The 17,556-nt window shown below is 32.6% G+C and overlaps 5 protein-coding genes across 5 annotated transcripts; 4 read left to right on the plus strand and 1 right to left on the minus strand.

Moving 5' to 3' along the window:
* Positions 1–354: 354 nt before the first annotated feature.
* On the plus strand, positions 355–966 carry LOC129951580 (gamma-secretase subunit pen-2). The gene is made up of 3 exons (XM_056063812.1): positions 355–515; positions 574–678; positions 741–966. Exons 1-3 carry the CDS (start codon positions 455–457, stop codon positions 878–880), a joined length of 306 nt encoding a protein of 101 aa, XP_055919787.1. The 5' UTR covers positions 355–454; the 3' UTR covers positions 881–966.
* On the minus strand, positions 904–2,149 carry LOC129951571 (transmembrane protein 177). The gene is made up of 3 exons (XM_056063793.1): positions 1,879–2,149; positions 1,360–1,816; positions 904–1,295 (listed from the first exon to the last, which is right to left on the minus strand). Exons 1-3 carry the CDS (start codon positions 2,046–2,048, stop codon positions 963–965), a joined length of 960 nt encoding a protein of 319 aa, XP_055919768.1. The 5' UTR covers positions 2,049–2,149; the 3' UTR covers positions 904–962.
* A 4,165-nt stretch (positions 2,150–6,314) lies between these two features.
* On the plus strand, positions 6,315–8,348 carry LOC129948963 (putative gustatory receptor 59e). The gene is made up of 3 exons (XM_056060126.1): positions 6,315–7,316; positions 8,019–8,171; positions 8,229–8,348. Exons 1-3 carry the CDS (start codon positions 6,315–6,317, stop codon positions 8,346–8,348), a joined length of 1,275 nt encoding a protein of 424 aa, XP_055916101.1.
* Positions 8,349–10,271: 1,923 nt separating this feature from the next.
* Positions 10,272–11,853, plus strand: LOC129948964 (putative gustatory receptor 59f). Its single transcript, XM_056060127.1, has 4 exons — positions 10,272–11,186; positions 11,279–11,341; positions 11,546–11,635; positions 11,704–11,853. Exons 1-4 carry the CDS (start codon positions 10,272–10,274, stop codon positions 11,791–11,793), a joined length of 1,158 nt encoding a protein of 385 aa, XP_055916102.1. The 3' UTR covers positions 11,794–11,853.
* Positions 11,854–12,327: 474 nt separating this feature from the next.
* On the plus strand, positions 12,328–14,717 carry LOC129948965 (sodium channel protein Nach). Its single transcript, XM_056060128.1, has 9 exons — positions 12,328–12,413; positions 12,473–12,970; positions 13,022–13,145; positions 13,204–13,307; positions 13,378–13,456; positions 13,518–13,608; positions 13,761–13,899; positions 13,969–14,081; positions 14,138–14,717. The coding sequence occupies exons 1-9, from the start codon at positions 12,328–12,330 to the stop codon at positions 14,413–14,415; spliced, it is 1,512 nt and encodes a 503-aa protein (XP_055916103.1). The 3' UTR covers positions 14,416–14,717.
* Positions 14,718–17,556: the final 2,839 nt, after the last annotated feature.

The following is a 17,556-nucleotide window of genomic DNA, read 5'->3' on the forward strand; positions in this document are numbered from 1 at the left end:
AAATGACAGCAATGATGTCCTTTTAAAGCAGAAGGCTGAGAAAGGTTAAAGAATAGATCCCATACGAGTTGTCTGCAATAAGCTCCAAAAAGTAGGTCATGCAATTCAACAAGAATAAGTGAAATCAAATTCATGAGCAAAAAAATATGCAATCAATTAGTCCATTCTTAGTTTTATAACATAACTGGTTTTTGTCTAAAATAACAAGTTTCGGAATATTTTGTATCTAATACATAAACCAGATACATCCCAATGGTATGCAATAACCAGCAATGGATTAATTTTCAATCTACTACATTTTTATTAGAGTATCGAAATTCTGACAATCTTTGAGTTATGTCAAAGTCATCTGTTTCATAAAATATAAGTTTTTGTTTAATTGAACATTGAAAAGTATTGCAATTTGTTTGATTCCCTATTTTGTATAAGTTCTTGTTCTTATTTTAGAAGAAACATGGATATTTCAAAAGTACCACACGAAAAGAAACTCTACTTGTGCCGATGGTATTTTAAAGGTAATTATAAATTAATAGAAAAACCCGTGCAATCTGATCAAAAACTATTCTAACACAGCTGGCTTCGCTCTACTCCCCTTTGTTTGGGCAATCAACTTCTTTTGGTTCTTCAATGAGGCATTCCGCAAGCCTGCTTACAAGGAACAAACTGATATTAAAAAATGTAAATATCTCATATTATATATTTGTTTTAATTAAAATCATCCAACTTAACAAATCTCATAGATGTGATATACTCGGGTATTGGAGCATTTGTTTGGCTAATTGCCATCATAGCTTGGGTTTCAGTATTTCAATCGAAACGTGCCGAATGGGGAGCAACTGCTGACTATATGAGTTTCATCATTCCTCTAGGAAGAGCATAAAGAAAATCAAACAATAAGCAACATTCCTTTCATAATAATGTAACATTTTTATTTAAAATCCTAAAAAAACACTAAAACAAAACTACTGTGCTGCTTCTTGATTCTCTCCTTTAAGTTTGTTCCATTCTTCTTCGAAGAAGGCTTTGTGAATGGTCAGAGGGAGTGTCTTCTGTCGCAAATAGAAATTCTCGTTGCCCTTGGATGTGTAGGTATCATCGCCAATGAGGGCACGCAGAGCCATGTTCTTTTTCAAAAGTTTGTCATAGAAGCGCCTTCCAGCGTCAACGAAATCTGGTCCCAATGTACTTATCTGCTTGTCTATTGATGTCTCATAGAGAACTTGGTTGTAGTCTTTCATGAATGACCAACTTCCCACCCCAAAGAGTCCAAGAATCGCGTACATCACCAAACGCAACTAGTAAACAAAAGGAAATGGATAAAATTTATAAGTTAAGCCAAATGAAAGGTAATTATCTCACAGAAATCGGCTTCGCTAGCAGGTTCATTCTCTGGTTGAGGTAACTTCCAACGCTATACACTGCCAGGAAGGATATACTGGGGAATGCCGAGTTAAGAAGAACTCGTTGCGTCTGCATTTCAAGAATTGTTTTGCACATTCCGAAGATTTGTTCGTCTTCCTTAAGAACGAGTGCTTCCTGCAACATCTGGCCACTTTCAGAGCCCCATTTGATTTGTTCGGTGCGGAAGCGAATCTCACTTCGATCGATGTTGTCGATGGAAGTGTACGAGTAGTTCGTTGGAATACCAATGATTCCGCCATATTTGGATTTAGTTGATCCTGCGGAGAACATATCGAATCCATAGACAGTAAATGGCTTCAAAACTCTACGCTCATACGCTGGAACATTGAGAATGTTCATTGCTCTTTCGAGACGTTCTTTAATCTCCGGCGGAACAGGACGAGGAATGCCATCTCTATAAACATATTTTGTTATAGTAGACTTATCAATTTTGATTTAGAAAAACATTGCAATTACTTGTAGCACTGCACAAATTCCTGATATTTGTCCAAGAAGAATGTGTGAGGTATGAAATTACCAATGAACAGACCTACAGTAGTGGTGCCGGCAGCGATAAAGGTCAATTTCCGACCAAACGGAGTGGTGAAGTATGAAAATAAAGGTTTGGATGCTTTTTTCCTATTCATTATTATAGTTATATTATTTGAAAGTTAAGGAGACTTAAGTTTAAGTGTTCTTAAAATGTAATTATAAAATAAAAACTTGACTAGGTTAAATATTTTGGAAGAAACTTTGACAGTTCTTTAGCGAGACTCGAATTGTGTAACATCTTGATGCGAAAGTACTGTTTGATAACCTGACATTAATTGAGAATCTGTTCAATTTTTTTATAATTTTCTAGTAGATAAATTAGCGATTTTTATTAATTAGATTAATTTTACAATTATTACATAAATATTTTATTAAAAAATCATAATATCATGGCATTTGGGTCTGTTAGATTGACAACTTTAATAAATTAAAATACTGGCATTAGCAGCAAAAAAAAAACAATTAAAAATTAAAAAAGGCCAATTTAAAAACAGAGATTAAAATAAACCAAATGACTAGCAAATTTAAAGCGTCAGAAGCAGAGATGGCAGAAATGCTATTTTTTTATTTACTACTAGAGATGGCAGAGTAGATTACGTCCGGTAATCTACTCGGTAAACTACGTGTAGTTAATTGGATAAACTACACGTTTGATTTGTTTCATTTACTACCCTACATTTGTTACGTGTGCTACCTTCACAAAAAACGTTAAATTTCAAAAAGAATAAAAAAAAATCAAGTGAATAAGTAACGACTAACGAGTGAAAAACACTGAACTATACATAAGAACCAAATATGTTGCGTAAATTAACTAAATCAAGGAATTCGAAGTTTTATGAAAGGAAAATGCAAATTTAATAATCATCTGTTTAATTTTTGTCGTTCATTTTAAGAGTATAGTGTATATGCCTGTTCCGAATTTTTGAGAGTTAGTTTTTAACTAGAGATGGCAGAGTAGATTACGTCAGGTAATCTACTCGGTAAACTACGTGTAGTAAATTGGATTAACTACACGTTTGATTTGTTTCATTTACTACCCTACATTTGTTACGTGTGCTACCTTCACAAAAAACGTTAAATTTCAAAAAGAATAAAAAAAAAACAAGTGAATAAGTAACGACTAACGAGTGAAAAACACTGAACTATACATAAGAACCAAATATGTTGCGTAAATTAACTAAATCAAGGAATTCGAAGTTTTATGAAAGGAAAATGCAAATTTAATAATCATCTGTTTAATTTTTGTCGTTCATTTTAAGAGTATAGTGTATATGCCTGTTCCGAATTTTTGAGAGTTAGTTTTTAACTAGAGATGGCAGAGTAGATTACGTCAGGTAATCTACTCGGTAAACTACGTGTAGTAAATTGGATTAACTACACGTTTGATTTGTTTCATTAACTACACTACATTTGTTACGTGTGCTACCTTCACAAAAAACGTTAAATTTCAAAAAGAATTTAAAAAAACTAGTGAATAAGTAACGACTAACGAGTGAAAAACACTGAACTATACATAAGAACCAAATATCTTGCTTAAATGAACTAAATCCAGTAATTCGAAGTTTTATGAAAGAAAAATGCAAATTTAATAATCATCTGTTTTATTTTTGTCGTTTATTTTATTTAGTGTATCCGACGACGAGAGTTAGTTTTTCACACTTCCACAATTATCTTTTAGATGCAATTTGTCAATTTGGTGGTTGAATGGACATTTCAAAATACGTTTTGACGTCTACCGCTACGTCTGCTACATTTAACTACGTTTTTTTTCAATTCTTTTTGAAATTTAACGTTTTTTGTGAAGGTAACATACGTAACAAATGTAGGGTAGTAAATGAAACAAATCAAACGTGTAGTTTATCCAATTAACTACACGTAGTCTCTGGTCAGAAGTCTTGATTCATATATTACATTGCATTACACACTTACACCGCCAATAAATGAACAGACTACAGCTAGTAGAGAACACAACATCTTGCGCGGCTAGACTATGTAAGGTGATAACAACACAAGACATTGATACAAGACAGAAGGACAGAAGAGAAAGAATAACAGAGAGAGAAAGAACACATTACAACAGCACGCGGTAGGTTTCGAGACGGTCCACCATCTGTCTATTAACCACGCCCACTGATGCTTGATTTCAGTGATCGATGGCAACTTTGCAATATTTATACAGCTTGGAGACATCCATCTCATTCAGCATAATAAGAACATATTCCTCTGATAAAAAGTCACTTCCAAAAATATTTCTTCTTATTTCTCTTAAAGTTAGACACGTTCCGCATGACGTTTTCTCTTTCTGCTAAATAGACTGCAGTGTACTATTTGCGGTATGAAGTTCAGTTCAGGTTGAGTAGTTCGCTTCTTAACTTCACCATTGTAGCAATGACGTTTACATTATTTACAAAATAAAGTAGTTCATTTCTGCGAGATTATGGTTAAGCCTACTGTAAGTTGTTCTGAACATTGACCCTACTTAAGCTGCATATTCTGCTCTACACTTCTCATCTACCTCTGCTATATCCTTGTACATAAGAGCTTTACTGTCCGATACATCTTCTTAAGTTATTTATTTATTTATTCAATCTACGATACTTAATCCACAGATTTCCACCGGGATTCCAAATGGCAGAACAATACTCCAAAATTGGTCTAACAAGTGAACAAAAAATAGCTTTCAGTGTATATGGGTCCTTAAAATCAGAAGAATTCCGTTTAAGGAAACCTAACATAGAGTTAGCTTTTGAAACAAAATAGGATACATGTGAAATAAAGTTAAGTTTCTCATCAAATACTACCCCTAGGACTTTAATCCCGTGAACTCTTAATAGTTTGATTCCTTTGAGGAAATAATCAAAAATAATGGGTTTTTTTAAGTGACTGTAAGTTAACACAGAATACTTTGACATATTAAGGTCAAGATCATTTTGTTCATACCAATTTTCAAACTTTAAAATGTCTTGGTGAAATACAACACAATCATTATAACTGTTTGTAACCTTAAACATTTTTATATCATCTGCAAATATTAAGCAGTTGGCTGTTGATAAAACTGATGGAAAATCATTAATAAACAAGTCAAATAATGGTGGTCCCAAATGGCTACCTTCGGGAACACCTGAAGAAACTAATATCGGGCTAGATTTCAAGTCACCAATCCTAATAATTTGTTTCCTACCAGTGAGATAGGTTGCATCCTTCTACGAGACCTGACCTGTACAAGTGATTTTAGTCTTCTACAGTTTTTACTACTAGTTTTCTAACAAGTCGGTATTCGTTCATACTAAAAACTTGCAGGAGATAATCAGCTTGCATCCTTAGGGTCTTTATAAATAGAAGTTGTAGCCCGGTTTTCAGCATAATAAGCAAATATTTTAAATTAATAAAGAGGAATAATATAAACAGAATAACCATTGCATATCTAAAGCAACAAACAGGAAATATTAAAATAAAAGTGAAGCTGAAAATTAATTACATAAAGAAATATTTTTTCGCAACAAAATAGTGATACTAAAAACGTGTTTAGAAATATCAACCAAATGAAATACTCCGCCTTAAATTGATAAAATGCATTCATTTACTGAAAAACAATAAATATTTGTTTTTGCAGATGTTTCAAGTTTCTAAACACGCTTAGTTCTCGAAATAGGAAAAATGTTTCATCTTTCCACATGAAGTGAAAGTGAGAGAAAAGGTTTCTCACATTGACAGTTTCTCACTTGCACTGTGGAATAAAAGATCTGTTCATATTTCGCATACATATGAGCACGGGGCTAGTTCGACTTACTGCATAATTTGATTCTAGTCAAGATTGATTATACCGACATCCCACTAAGAAATAATTCCACAACTATGTTAGAGGATTCAAAAAATGTTTTCTCTACACAAAAATAATGAATGTCTGATTTAATTTGAAGGCATATTCAAAACAGGAAGAGCACTCCATTTTGTACGGGAAGTGGTAAAGTCTCCTTCCATTATTCCAAAAAGTGATGTGTTCATCGCTATACTTTAATATGGACTGGGGTTAGATTGAATTTTCGCAAACCTGGTTAAATAAAACCAAGATTAATTTGTAATCTCCAAGATTTAGGAAATACATTTGTGTGTCGAATTCATTTTTATTTCCAAAAAAAACGTACTTGAGGAATAACTTGACAAAATTCACCCTTTTCCCTTAATGTTTCGAATCATTAACCATTATAACTCTGACAACCAAATTCATGCAACTTTAATTTGATAATTTCACACAAATGTCAACTGATTAATCCACTCAGTACAAAGGAGTTTAATAGATAATAAATGTGTTCCTATCGAATACTTGTCAGTTAACAATCAGACATTGGTATTCTTCAAAAATGGTGGCTAAGGTCTTACCAATTCAAAAACCAGTAAAAGTTCAGATTTTTCGCACTGCGACAATTACCTACTTCTTTAAGACCATGCTTATTATCAGTCAGATATTTTGTGCTGCACCATTGTTGGATTGCAAACGATGTTTTCTGATCAAACTTCATTTTATATGGAGCACATTGATAGTTGTTTGCATTATAGCAGCATCATGGTCCTTGGAAAGGATATTTGAAGTCAATATGACAACAATAAAAAAGGCTCTCTACTTCAGTGAGTACTTCGCCGATGCTGCTTTGATTGTATTGACAATTATTACATGCTATTATCATAAGGATTGCTATGAGACTTTTCCAAAACGGATTCAAGAACTCGAGAAGAGAACTCAAATCTACAAACCAAAAGCCATCCATCAAGAGATCACTCACAAAGTGTACAAGAAAATTATGAAAATAGTTGTTATCGGAGCGTCACTTCTTATTTCAACAACGTTGATTGATTTTTTCTACAACGCCGAAGATCTCTTCATGTTCCTTAAAAGTACCATCGTATTCATTTTACCAAATATCACCATCTTCTTGTGGATTGGACAATACTGGATTCTTCTGACATTAATACTGACTCGGTATGAGGTTATAAACTCGATTCTAGAGGATTTGAATAGTCCGAAAATTCAACAAACAACTCCATGTTTACTTTTGACAGAGGTAATGAAAGGACATGGGAAGCCTCGTAGCAACGTTCCAGCAATTCTGGAAGACCTGCGATGCATTTTCGCGCACTTGGAAGTTCTTGTTGGTGATGTTACTGAAGTTTTTGGTCTGACTATAACTGCAAATTTCCTGTCAGCTTTTCTTACACTGAGTGTACAAATTTTCGTTCTATACAAGATGCCAGAAAGGCCTGAGGAATGTACTTGGTCGTCAGTATTGTATGCACTGTTTTGGGTAGCTTTGAATACTTTAAAGTTTTTCGTGATTCTCTATGCAAATAGCTGTCTATTGAATGTGGTATGTGAAACTTAAATTGAAATTTAAAAACGAGTTGGAAAATTGGTTTTAAAAATCGGTACTTGCCATATCTTCCGTTGGCACATAGAAGTGTGTTTAGTTTTTAAAAACGCCGTTTAAGCAGAAAAAACTCAAAGAAAATATAATTTCGATATTTTTTTACCCAAACTTTTAACTCAAACAACAAGTAGTACCCGTGGTGTGATGATTAGTGCGTTGGACTGTCATGCCAGAGGTCTTGGGTTCGATCCCTGCCTATGCCATCTAAAGTCTTTTCACGGGCACTGCCTCTTGCGAGGAATTGACAAATTCTCTAAGAGTTACTCTTGTCATGAGAAGTGCTTTCTCAAATTAGCCGTTCAGATTCAGCATATAAACTATAGGTCCCCTCCATTCCTGACAACATTACTCGCACACAGGAATGGTTGAGAGTTATAAGTCACTAGGCCCTAGTTCTCAACGGACTGTTGCAAATTTATAATTTGTTAAACTCTAACAGGAACGATACATTTAGTTTGTTGCATGTGATTTATTACCGATGTTTTAAGTTTTCGTATGATACATTTGTGCTAATAGTTAAAAGTTACTTTAAAAACCGAAATTTGTCTTTGTTGTTAATCTAATTCTAATCTTTAAGATTTAACATTGTAAAAAATGTACAATTTTGTATTTTATAAAACTGAAATCATTTTTGTTTTACAGAAATCTCAAATGGGGATAATTTTAAGTTGCTTCGAAGGTGTTGAAACTAAAACAGAGGAAGCTATCAATCGGTTTCTCATGCAATTGGTTGTGAGAAACAACATCCAAATGGCTTGTGGAATAGTTGATCTTGATATGGAATTAATTGGTGGAGTAAGTTTCAATATTTTCATTTAGAATACTTTTTGTAATTATTGTTATTTCTTATAGCTCCTTAGTGCATTATCAATCTACGTTATTTTTCTCATTCAAATTGACCTGGGAGAAATTATTTTAATTACTCGACCACCATCAAATATCACTTCAACCAATATTCCAATAAGCTCTTAAAAAATTCCACAAAATTTCTAAACACTAACATTTTCTTCTATACAATAAATCATATCATATTTAGAAGAAGGGGTCTATCGAAGAGGTAGATAGTTGTCATTTATCACATTTAACTTGAAATCAATTAAACCATTTAATGGAATGATAGAATCGACCAATATTTATTTAATTAATTACCTTTGAGTTAGTAGTTGATTTTTCTAATAGTACTTAGTATTTGTTCATAGTGCTCCAATGGATATTTCAAATAAACCGCTAACGCTAGCCTTAAGCTTAGAGAAGAAGTTGCACAATGCTGTTAAGCCACTTCTCATTGTTTCTCAATTTTTCTGTGTTGCACCAATTGTGGACAACAATCTTCAACAGCTGAAATGGATTTCTTGGAAGGTCATATTGCATCTTTTATGGTGTATTTTCACTTGTTTCTACATCCTTTCAAGTATTTACTTTGAGTATTTACAAAGAACAAGTCCCCTACGGACGGTTCAAAAACCGCTGTTTTTCAGTGAATACTTTGTCTTCATCGTCCACATTATATTCCTAATGCCTGCCTGCTACTTGAAGCACAAGGTCTTTGCTCATTTCGTTCGAACTACAGTCTCACTTGACTGCAAATTGATAGAGTTTGGCAAGAAACCAAGCTTCCGAGTCTTGAGAAGGTTCACATTTATTCATCTGTGCTTATGGCTCCTCTATGTTGTAACAGTCTTGGCATTCGTTTGCTTTGTGGATGGTATGAATTTTATTCAGACATTTAATTGTCTGATAGTTTATTTGATTCCAAATGTCATAATTGGGACATCTATGTTGCAATACTATCTTCTACTTTATGTGAGTTATCTTCGATGGCGATTTCTCACCGAAACTATTCAAGAATTCAAACAACAATACGAATCGGACAATCGCATGGTTAAATTAAAGAATCCCGGAGAAGTTCTTGATGTTTTGAGGGGGATTTATTGTAGTTTGGAAGTATTTACAAAAGAAATCAATTCGGTGTTTTCATATTTCATATTGATAATATATTTTGGATCTTTTATCAATCTGAGTTTGAATATATTTTTCGTATACAAGTGTATCGATGATGAGAACGTGATGGAAATAGGGTTTTTCACTTATTCATTTATTTGGGTTCTTATGCATATGGGGAAAATGTTTAGTGTTTTGTATTATAACCAGAGGATTATTGGTGAGGTAAGATACTTCGATAAAATATTAAAAAATCTAGTACAGAAAAAAATGCTGATTAATTTGGTTTTAGAAGGACAAAATTACTGTTTTGGTGAAATACTTGAATCCCCACAATTTTGAAATGGAAATAATGGTAAGAGAAGTATTACGAGCAGACAGAATTGTATACACTTTATTTTTTTTAAACTTTAGCGAAATAACTGCCTTTTTTCGTAAAATAGTAAAATACTTTTACTATCTGATACATTTTGAAATAACGTATAAAATATAGGTCCAGCCACTCCAAGTGCAAAGTTTGTGGTTGATTTTTGTGAATTGAAATTTTGTAACTAAGGCATAGAATGTTTTCTGCAAGTATTAAAATTCTAAATACTTCGGTTCCACATAAGCTGCTTTTTAAATAATACTGCAAGATAAATTATTGTGCATTGCATTTTCCCATAAAATCTATAAGTTTTGAATTACAACAAAGTGTATGTAAAATATCTTAAAACTTGCAGTTTCCTTCAGCAAACTAAAAGAAAAATTTTAGGTATGAGCTAGAACTGCACCTGCTTCAGACAGAATAATGCTCCTTCCACTTTTCTTGGACTTAATTATTGAATTTTTGGAGTGAGTTTATGTCCATTAATCACTGCTTATTAAACACAAAAAATATCTATTTAAAAGCTTTCATTAATACCCTTTTTCTACCATTGGCTCACAGCGTGTGTGACAGTTTAGTTTTAAAAAATGAATACCTCAAGAAAGTCCTTTGTATTTGCGTTTAATCTAGAATCAAAATTATACAAAGCCATTCGTTTATACCTTTTGATTTCAAAAGTATTTTGTGTAACGCCTATTGATATTGGTGAAGATTTCCTACTAAATTGGAACTCCTGGAAAATATTGTTTCACATCCTATGGTATATTGCAGTTTATATTACAATTGCCACAAGTGTCTACGTTGAGTATAGCTTTTTCAACATTTCACTTCCGAATATTCAAAAACCACTGTTCCTAAGTGAGTACTTGGTATACCTAATCCATGTCCTTCTTATTATGGCCGTTGGTTACAAAAAGCACTCGAGTATCCCAAGGATCATTGAATCCATTGTTTCCATTGATCAAAAATTAATGAAATTCGGCATCAAACCAAACTATAATCGACTGAGAAAGTTTTCACTGATACATCTTCTACTTTTGGCAATCTACGCTGCGATTTCGGTAATTTTGAATTATTACTATGGCAGAAGAGAAACTATTGGCGTTCTTCGAAGCCTAACAGTTTATGCTCTTCCAAACCTTATTATTGGATTCTCAATTATGCAATACTACCAATTGATGTATGCAATTTATTTGAGATGTCAATCACTTGTCGAAGCTATGGAGGATTTCCACAGTAAATACAATTTATTTCCATTTAAAATTATTATTAGAAGTTTTAGTATTTTGTACTCGACTCTGGAAATATTAACAAAAGAAGTGAATTCTGTGCTTTCATATACGGTGCTTTTAATTTACTGTGGATCCTACCTCAATATAAGTATCAATATTTTTTTAATTTATCAAAATTCAAATCAGAAAAATGAAATTAATATCGTGTTATTGATGTACTCTATTGCTTGGGTGGCGATGCATGCTGGAAAAATGTTTTTAATTTTATATTATAACCAATTAATAATTTTTGAGGTGATTAAAATGCTACATTTTGTTGAAACACTTATAAATTCAAATTCAATTTATATTTTATTGATTAGATGCAAAAAATCACCCTGATTCTAGGCAATGTCCAGCCTGAAAATGTGCAAATGGAATTGATGGTAACGAATATTTCGTATCATTTCTTGCAATAAATCAATGATAGAATTATCTATTCTTAAAAATAGAAGATTTTTACTCTAAATCAATTATCCTTGAACAACAATGGTGTTATTTCAATAGTTGTTCATTTATTTATTATTGAAATTATACCGAAATTTATATAGTTACAGATTGTTTAAAGTTTACTAATGTTTTTTTTTTAGATTAGAAGATTTCTTCTCCAATTAATGGTTAACACCAGGTCTCACGTTGTTTGCAATATTATGGATTTAAACTTGTCCTTTGTAACATCGGTAGTTTTTATTAAGTTTTTGAAATACTAAACAATTTTTTTAATAAAAAAATTTTGATCAATTAACAGCTGCTCGTGAACACTTCTGTTTTGGTAATATTTCTAATTCAATACGATGTCACATTTGAAGCTCTTACAAATACACATAGTAGTGCTTAGTTTAACATAAATGTATTGTTTATTTTATTAACTATTGATAAGTACTCATATGGCAACATAATAAATTATAATAATCACTTAGAAGAATTGATTTTCATTACCCATCACGACGAAATAGCGTTACAATGGATCCATTAGCTGGAAACAATGCTGACAAAAATTCATAGTCATTGCTTAAAAAAGGGTACACAATCAGGAGACTATCAGTTAATTGTCTACATTACTCAGTAATAGAACTAAAATAACGATACTTTTTCAAAACAATATTAAACAATTAAGTAAACAATACTTTGTTTGTTCTACTATCGAAAAATCCAATCATATGTGTTGATATCTCAATGGAAGCATTTAAAGAACTTCCCAATAAGCTGAGTTATACTTTTGGACATTTCACGTGCAGTGATTCATAATTTAGTCAGCATGAAATTTTCACTGGGAAAACCTCTGAGGGATGCATTGTCATCTATTAGAAATGCCTTGTCTTCGTTTTGGTGTCGAATTATTCCCCTGGGAAAAAGAATCAGGGGGAAAACTATGCAAATCTTGGAAGAAATAGGAGATTCTAGTGGAATTCTAGCAATTAGACTTGTTGCTAATCGTTCACTTCACTGGAGTGAAAGGTGAGTTCAAAAACACGCAACAAAATCATAATCTTTGGAACTAAAATTATTTTTCAAAGGGTCTTATGGTTTACTTTGATAACTCTGTCAGTTTATGCCGCATACCTCATAAGCTCTAAGCAATTACGACGTTATAGGATCTCACCAACAGTAGTCTCATTGGATCGTGATTATCGTGGCTGGAAGGGAACAATGCCAGCAGTGACACTTTGCTACTACGACCATCTGGACTCGTACAAGGCTGACGAATTTATTCAAAACAAATGGAATATATCTATTGCCGATGAAGAGTACTTTTATTTTGTGGAATTTTTGTATGCTATTGTTAATGCCACAGCAAATAATTATGTCGAATTGGCACGTTTTGCAACCGATGAACGTTTTGAGGATGTTGATCTGAATGAGGCACTGGCTGAGGTTTATCGATCTTTCGACCAGACTTTGACAAGCTTTAATCCATGGTTTAAGATTCGTGTGAATCCAATAATGACTGAGAGAGGGCGTTGTTATGCTATTAACTCACCATTATCTACTATTCAAGCCGAACGGAGAGAACCGTATGTTTGTTTTGTTTTTGATTAACTACTTTATTACATTTTTTCATTAAGCGGTTCAAATGCTTCTTCTATCATAAGAGATGATGAAGTTGGAGAATCTTACGAACCATTGATCTGTGAATTTGGAAAACAAAAATGTTTTATCAAAATGGATATATCTGAAAGCACTGGAACTGTAAACTTTCAGCAATTGTATAAAAAGCAATAATTCAGTTAGTTTAAATTTTCTATAGATCGATGTGCATTCAGCTTTTGAAGTTTCTGGAAGTGATGTCAATGTTATTGCTCTTCGGAAATCAGAAGAAGTTATTGCTACTTACAAGATATCGGAAACAGTGTAAACATTAATTTTATTTTTTAAAACAAATTGAATTTAGAATATTAAAGTTAACGTTTGTAAATTTTAGGGCAAGTGAAAAACTTCGTGATTTAACTCCTAAACAGAGAAAGTGTGTATTTTTAGATGAACACGTCGCACAATTACCAGTAAGATAAGTTCTTTATTTCTAAATAATTGACACATTTTTAAAATCATGTTCTTCTTCAGATTTACACCAAGTCACTGTGTCTTGCTCGATGTAGAGCAGTTATGGCTCTCGAGATGTGTAACTGTGTGCCATTCTTTTATCCATATGTCGGTGAGTTCAATTTAAAAAGTTTAAAATAATTTCACAAAAAATGCCAAACAGCGTCTGGCAGTCCAGCTAGTAAAACGATAATATTTAAGCAAAAATTAAATAATACTACCTTTGAACATAATAATGACAAATGTTGTCTATTGACTTAACAGAAGGACCCAGTTGCAATCCTGCTGGCTTTGAGTGTCTCTTGGACTTCAAGTGGCCTGTTTGGGCTCTTCATATTTGCAACTGTCCAAGCACTTGTACCGAGATGCAATATACCATTCAATCGATAAAACGAAGGTCATGGTATGTCTCCAAATCATTTATAATGCTTCCTCAAATTTAAAGAGTTAAAGAATTACCTACCGGTTATAGGGGAGCAAAAGATGCAAAACAAGAAGGAGTTACGTCAACTTTTCGCTGGGAGGTAAGTCCGCCCAAGGTCCGAATGCGAAGAGATGTTGTATTCAGTTTTGAAGATTTGCTTGGTAAGTCACACATTTTCGATTTTTTTGTTTGTTTATATGGCTGTCCTCTTTTTCAGTGTCTTTTGGTGGAACCCTTGCACTTTTCTTAGGCTTCAGTGTCCTATCAATCGTTTACATCGCAAACGTTCTTATCTATAACGGATTTGAGGGCATTTGGAGTATAACTCGTTTGTTATGGAATCTCTGTAACAGACCACTTCAACAACTTGTTGCAAGATATAGAGCAATAAACCAGGTGAATACGATTCGCATGAGGGCACAAAAACTAAGAAAGCCCAAAGTTAATCCAAATAGAAACAATTCATCGAACGCCCTTTTCGAGTACTTGGAATAGTGGAATGGTATTGAAGTCGGAGTGGGAGTGGATATAAATTTGCACTTCACAAAAACACAGAAATGAGATTTATAATAATAATATAAATATTTGCATCCGTGGTTTTCCGTATTTCTGGTTTAGCCTTGATTGCGTGATGATATTCAATAGGGTTAAATAAGTTGTGCGGATGGATATCCATGTACACATCAATATTCATCATCAAAACACTTCACTTATACTCTCTAAAGAGTCCAAAGAGTAAAAATATGTAGATGCGGGAAGGTGTTTTTATTTATGTTTCTCTTACTCTTTAAATTGCTTCAAACCACGTGCTCTAAACGGAATTGATTTACAGTCTAAAAGTAAAGCTTCCAAGACTTACGCGTACGTTGTATTTTGAGAAAATGCTTGAGAATTTGTACTTGTTAATTTTTGATGTTAAATTTTAATGATTTAATTTGTTTAAATTAATAATAAATTCATGTAGTATTGTAGGCTATAAGTTAATTTAATAAATGTTCAATAGTTGATTAAAAAATAGTATTCCTTTATTTTGAGTCAAGCTTAGAAAATTCAAACCATTGACTTTTAATCAGGGGGAGGTTATACACACTTAACATAAAGATGATTATTTGAGCACCGCTTAAAAATGTTCTCTAATGTTTTCTAAGGGAAATTGAAATAATGTTTATCTTAACTTTACATTTTCATATTTCAAGGGCCGAAGTGACAACTTTTGCTATTAGATTATTTTAGCTTTGCGACATCTCCGGTACAGTATGGGGCTGAAGGCAATGCTGTCTCGTCAAACGTTCTATGCGCCCAGTGTTACAAGCAAAGATTGTGGTACCATACAGTATAGTACATTATCCCAAGACAAGTTGCAAGACAATGTAGGAATATCACAGATCGTATGGGACTCCAGGCCATACTAGCATTGTCATAAATGCTCTACAATTCTTTCCGTGTTGTGCTGGATTTCCGATTCATATTATGATTTTTGTCCAATCCTTAGTTTAAAGTAGTATTTTTAGCGTAGTTTAAAACAGTATAATACAAATTGTATTTTCGTTTATAAAAAATAAATACCTAAGCAATACGATCAGTTCACGGGAATTTCTTTAAAAATAAAACAAATTTATTTCTCAGAGGAAGGGGTGGTCATGACCACTACGATACCCTACCCCCCTCGATCTGCCATTTGTTGAAATATTAGTTTCCAAAAACTAAAAACTAGAACGCTAAAAATTTGTTCATTTTAATTAAACTTTAATTTTAAATTTATTTAACATGTGAAACAATTTTATTATTTTTAAAATTTTCTTCACACTTTAACTTATCTTAAGAAAATTATAAATGTGATTCAGTTGAGATGTTTATTAGTTTTTTATTTTATAAACTTTCTATTGGAAATTATTGTAATGGGTCCTAGTTGTCAAATAGAAATTTTGACATTTCTTGGTAATTTAAGGTCCTAAGAATCCAAATCAATGGTAAGTCTGCATATCCGTACTCTCGGGATATATTTTACAGTGGCCCATTTTCCAAGAACTAGGAGCGATATTGACTTCAAATGAATTGGCAGAAATTACTTCCAACAAAATTTTTCGAGTGTTTTTTTTTAAGTTAAGGTGCCATCATTGAAAACTAACATTACTTTTTTTTGACAGGTGGTTTATATAGCTATCCTTCAATCCACCGAAAAATGTTTACTGACAGATATCTGTCATTGGAATGGTGTAAAATTGGAACACAAATCAGTGGAACGATTCGTTTCACTTTTGAACATAAAAGTATCAGCTGTGCGGTGCTAGTTATAGCTGTTATTGGTTTTCATCATTGAAAACAAATATTGGAATTTTTGACAGGTCGTTTAAAGCTATCCTTCAACCCACCGACAAATTTTTACTAACAGAAATCCTTCATTGGAATGGTGTTAAATTGGGACAAAAATCAGTGGAACGATTCGTTCACTTTTTTACATAAAAGTATCAGCTGTTCAGGAAAATGAATTTACATACGAAAAATAGAAAATACATTTTTAGAGAAAAGTAAATGTCAATTACACTTTTTTTCCTCAAAAAAAATTCTGCGTGTAATTTCCTATTGATCAGTATATAATTTTCATTTCTAATCAAAGGAAAACACCGTCAAATACCGATTCAAACATTTTTCCGCATCGGTTTCAATAATAGCTATAACTAACTTCTAAGAAATGAAAAAAGAATTTGTTTGACCCAACAATTTTAACGAACCAATATCGCTTTCGGCTTTATTTAAATTTTGTGTTACACATTGTGACGTCATACAGAATAAGTATAAAGTCAAACAAAAATTAAAGCATAGTTTTAAATATTAAAAAAAGAACAAAAATATTACCTCATACCGTTTAATTGTTAGTCTTTAATTTGTGACAGTCAACATGGTTTTGTTCAAAATAAGTCAACAGTTACTAACCTCTTTCATTTCAGTTCATTTTGTTTAGATTCGTTTGAAAAAAGGAAACAAGTTGAATGTGTCTTCACAGACTTCAGTAAGGCCTTTGCTAAATTGAGCCATACAACGTTAACTTCCAAACTTAAATCCCAAGGCTTTAACGATAAATTTGTTAGTTGGGTTTCGCCGTACTTATATAATAGATCATACAGCGTAGTTTTTAGGAATGAGCAGTCATCATAGTTTTATACCAACTCTGGAGTACCACAAGGTAGCCACTTAGGACCTTTACTATTTATTTTGTACGTTTACGTTTATTATAAAACACTCATCTGTTTTATTTTACGCTGATGACATTAAAATTTTCAAATGTACCGAATCACTTGACGACTGTTTACTCCTACAAGATGATGAAAACTATTTTGTTTTCGCGAATGGTGTTTTATAAATAATCTTTTACTAAACATAGACAAATGTAAATCAATGTGTTTTACACGCAATCAAGAAGGAACAATTAAACTATTTATAGCCGTTCAAGTATTAGAAGACAAGTTCCTTTACGTCCCACATCAAGCAGATCGAACTATGGTAAAAACAGTCCCCTCAACCAATTGATTTCAGTTTACAACAAGTATTACTTTTTGGTATATTCTGTAAGCGATGATTTTAAAAAGTAAAACATTTAAACTAAATTTTCTCAAAAGTTTTTCAGTTTAGCATTTT

Source organism: Eupeodes corollae, chromosome 3, assembly GCF_945859685.1.
Source record: "Eupeodes corollae chromosome 3, idEupCoro1.1, whole genome shotgun sequence".
Lineage (NCBI taxonomy): Eukaryota > Metazoa > Arthropoda > Insecta > Diptera > Syrphidae > Eupeodes > Eupeodes corollae.

What these genes read in the sequence shown, in the direction of transcription:
- LOC129951571 (XM_056063793.1), bottom strand. Translation starts at nt 2,048, where the DNA reads ATGAATAGGAAAAAAGCATCCAAACCTTTATTTTCATACTTCACCACT. An exon ending in GAATTTGTGCAGTGCTACAA is followed by an intron (nt 1,817 to 1,878) that starts GTAATTGCAATG and finishes ATATGTTTATAG; the next exon opens with AGATGGCATTCCTCGTCCTG. An exon ending in TGCTAGCGAAGCCGATTTCT is followed by an intron (nt 1,296 to 1,359) that starts GTGAGATAATTA and finishes TTTGTTTACTAG; the next exon opens with TTGCGTTTGGTGATGTACGC.
- LOC129948965 (XM_056060128.1), top strand. Translation starts at nt 12,328, where the DNA reads ATGCAAATCTTGGAAGAAATAGGAGATTCTAGTGGAATTCTAGCAATT. An exon ending in CAAGCCGAACGGAGAGAACC is followed by an intron (nt 12,971 to 13,021) that starts GTATGTTTGTTT and finishes TTTTTCATTAAG; the next exon opens with CGGTTCAAATGCTTCTTCTA. An exon ending in ATTCTTTTATCCATATGTCG is followed by an intron (nt 13,609 to 13,760) that starts GTGAGTTCAATT and finishes TTGACTTAACAG; the next exon opens with AAGGACCCAGTTGCAATCCT.
- LOC129948964 (XM_056060127.1), top strand. Translation starts at nt 10,272, where the DNA reads ATGAATACCTCAAGAAAGTCCTTTGTATTTGCGTTTAATCTAGAATCA. An exon ending in AAATGTTTTTAATTTTATAT is followed by an intron (nt 11,187 to 11,278) that starts TATAACCAATTA and finishes TTTATTGATTAG; the next exon opens with ATGCAAAAAATCACCCTGAT. An exon ending in ATGTGCAAATGGAATTGATG is followed by an intron (nt 11,342 to 11,545) that starts GTAACGAATATT and finishes TTTTTTTTTTAG; the next exon opens with ATTAGAAGATTTCTTCTCCA.
- LOC129951580 (XM_056063812.1), top strand. Translation starts at nt 455, where the DNA reads ATGGATATTTCAAAAGTACCACACGAAAAGAAACTCTACTTGTGCCGA. An exon ending in GTGCCGATGGTATTTTAAAG is followed by an intron (nt 516 to 573) that starts GTAATTATAAAT and finishes ATTCTAACACAG; the next exon opens with CTGGCTTCGCTCTACTCCCC. An exon ending in ACAAACTGATATTAAAAAAT is followed by an intron (nt 679 to 740) that starts GTAAATATCTCA and finishes CAAATCTCATAG; the next exon opens with ATGTGATATACTCGGGTATT.
- LOC129948963 (XM_056060126.1), top strand. Translation starts at nt 6,315, where the DNA reads ATGGTGGCTAAGGTCTTACCAATTCAAAAACCAGTAAAAGTTCAGATT. An exon ending in ATAGCTGTCTATTGAATGTG is followed by an intron (nt 7,317 to 8,018) that starts GTATGTGAAACT and finishes TTTGTTTTACAG; the next exon opens with AAATCTCAAATGGGGATAAT. An exon ending in ATATGGAATTAATTGGTGGA is followed by an intron (nt 8,172 to 8,228) that starts GTAAGTTTCAAT and finishes TATTTCTTATAG; the next exon opens with CTCCTTAGTGCATTATCAAT.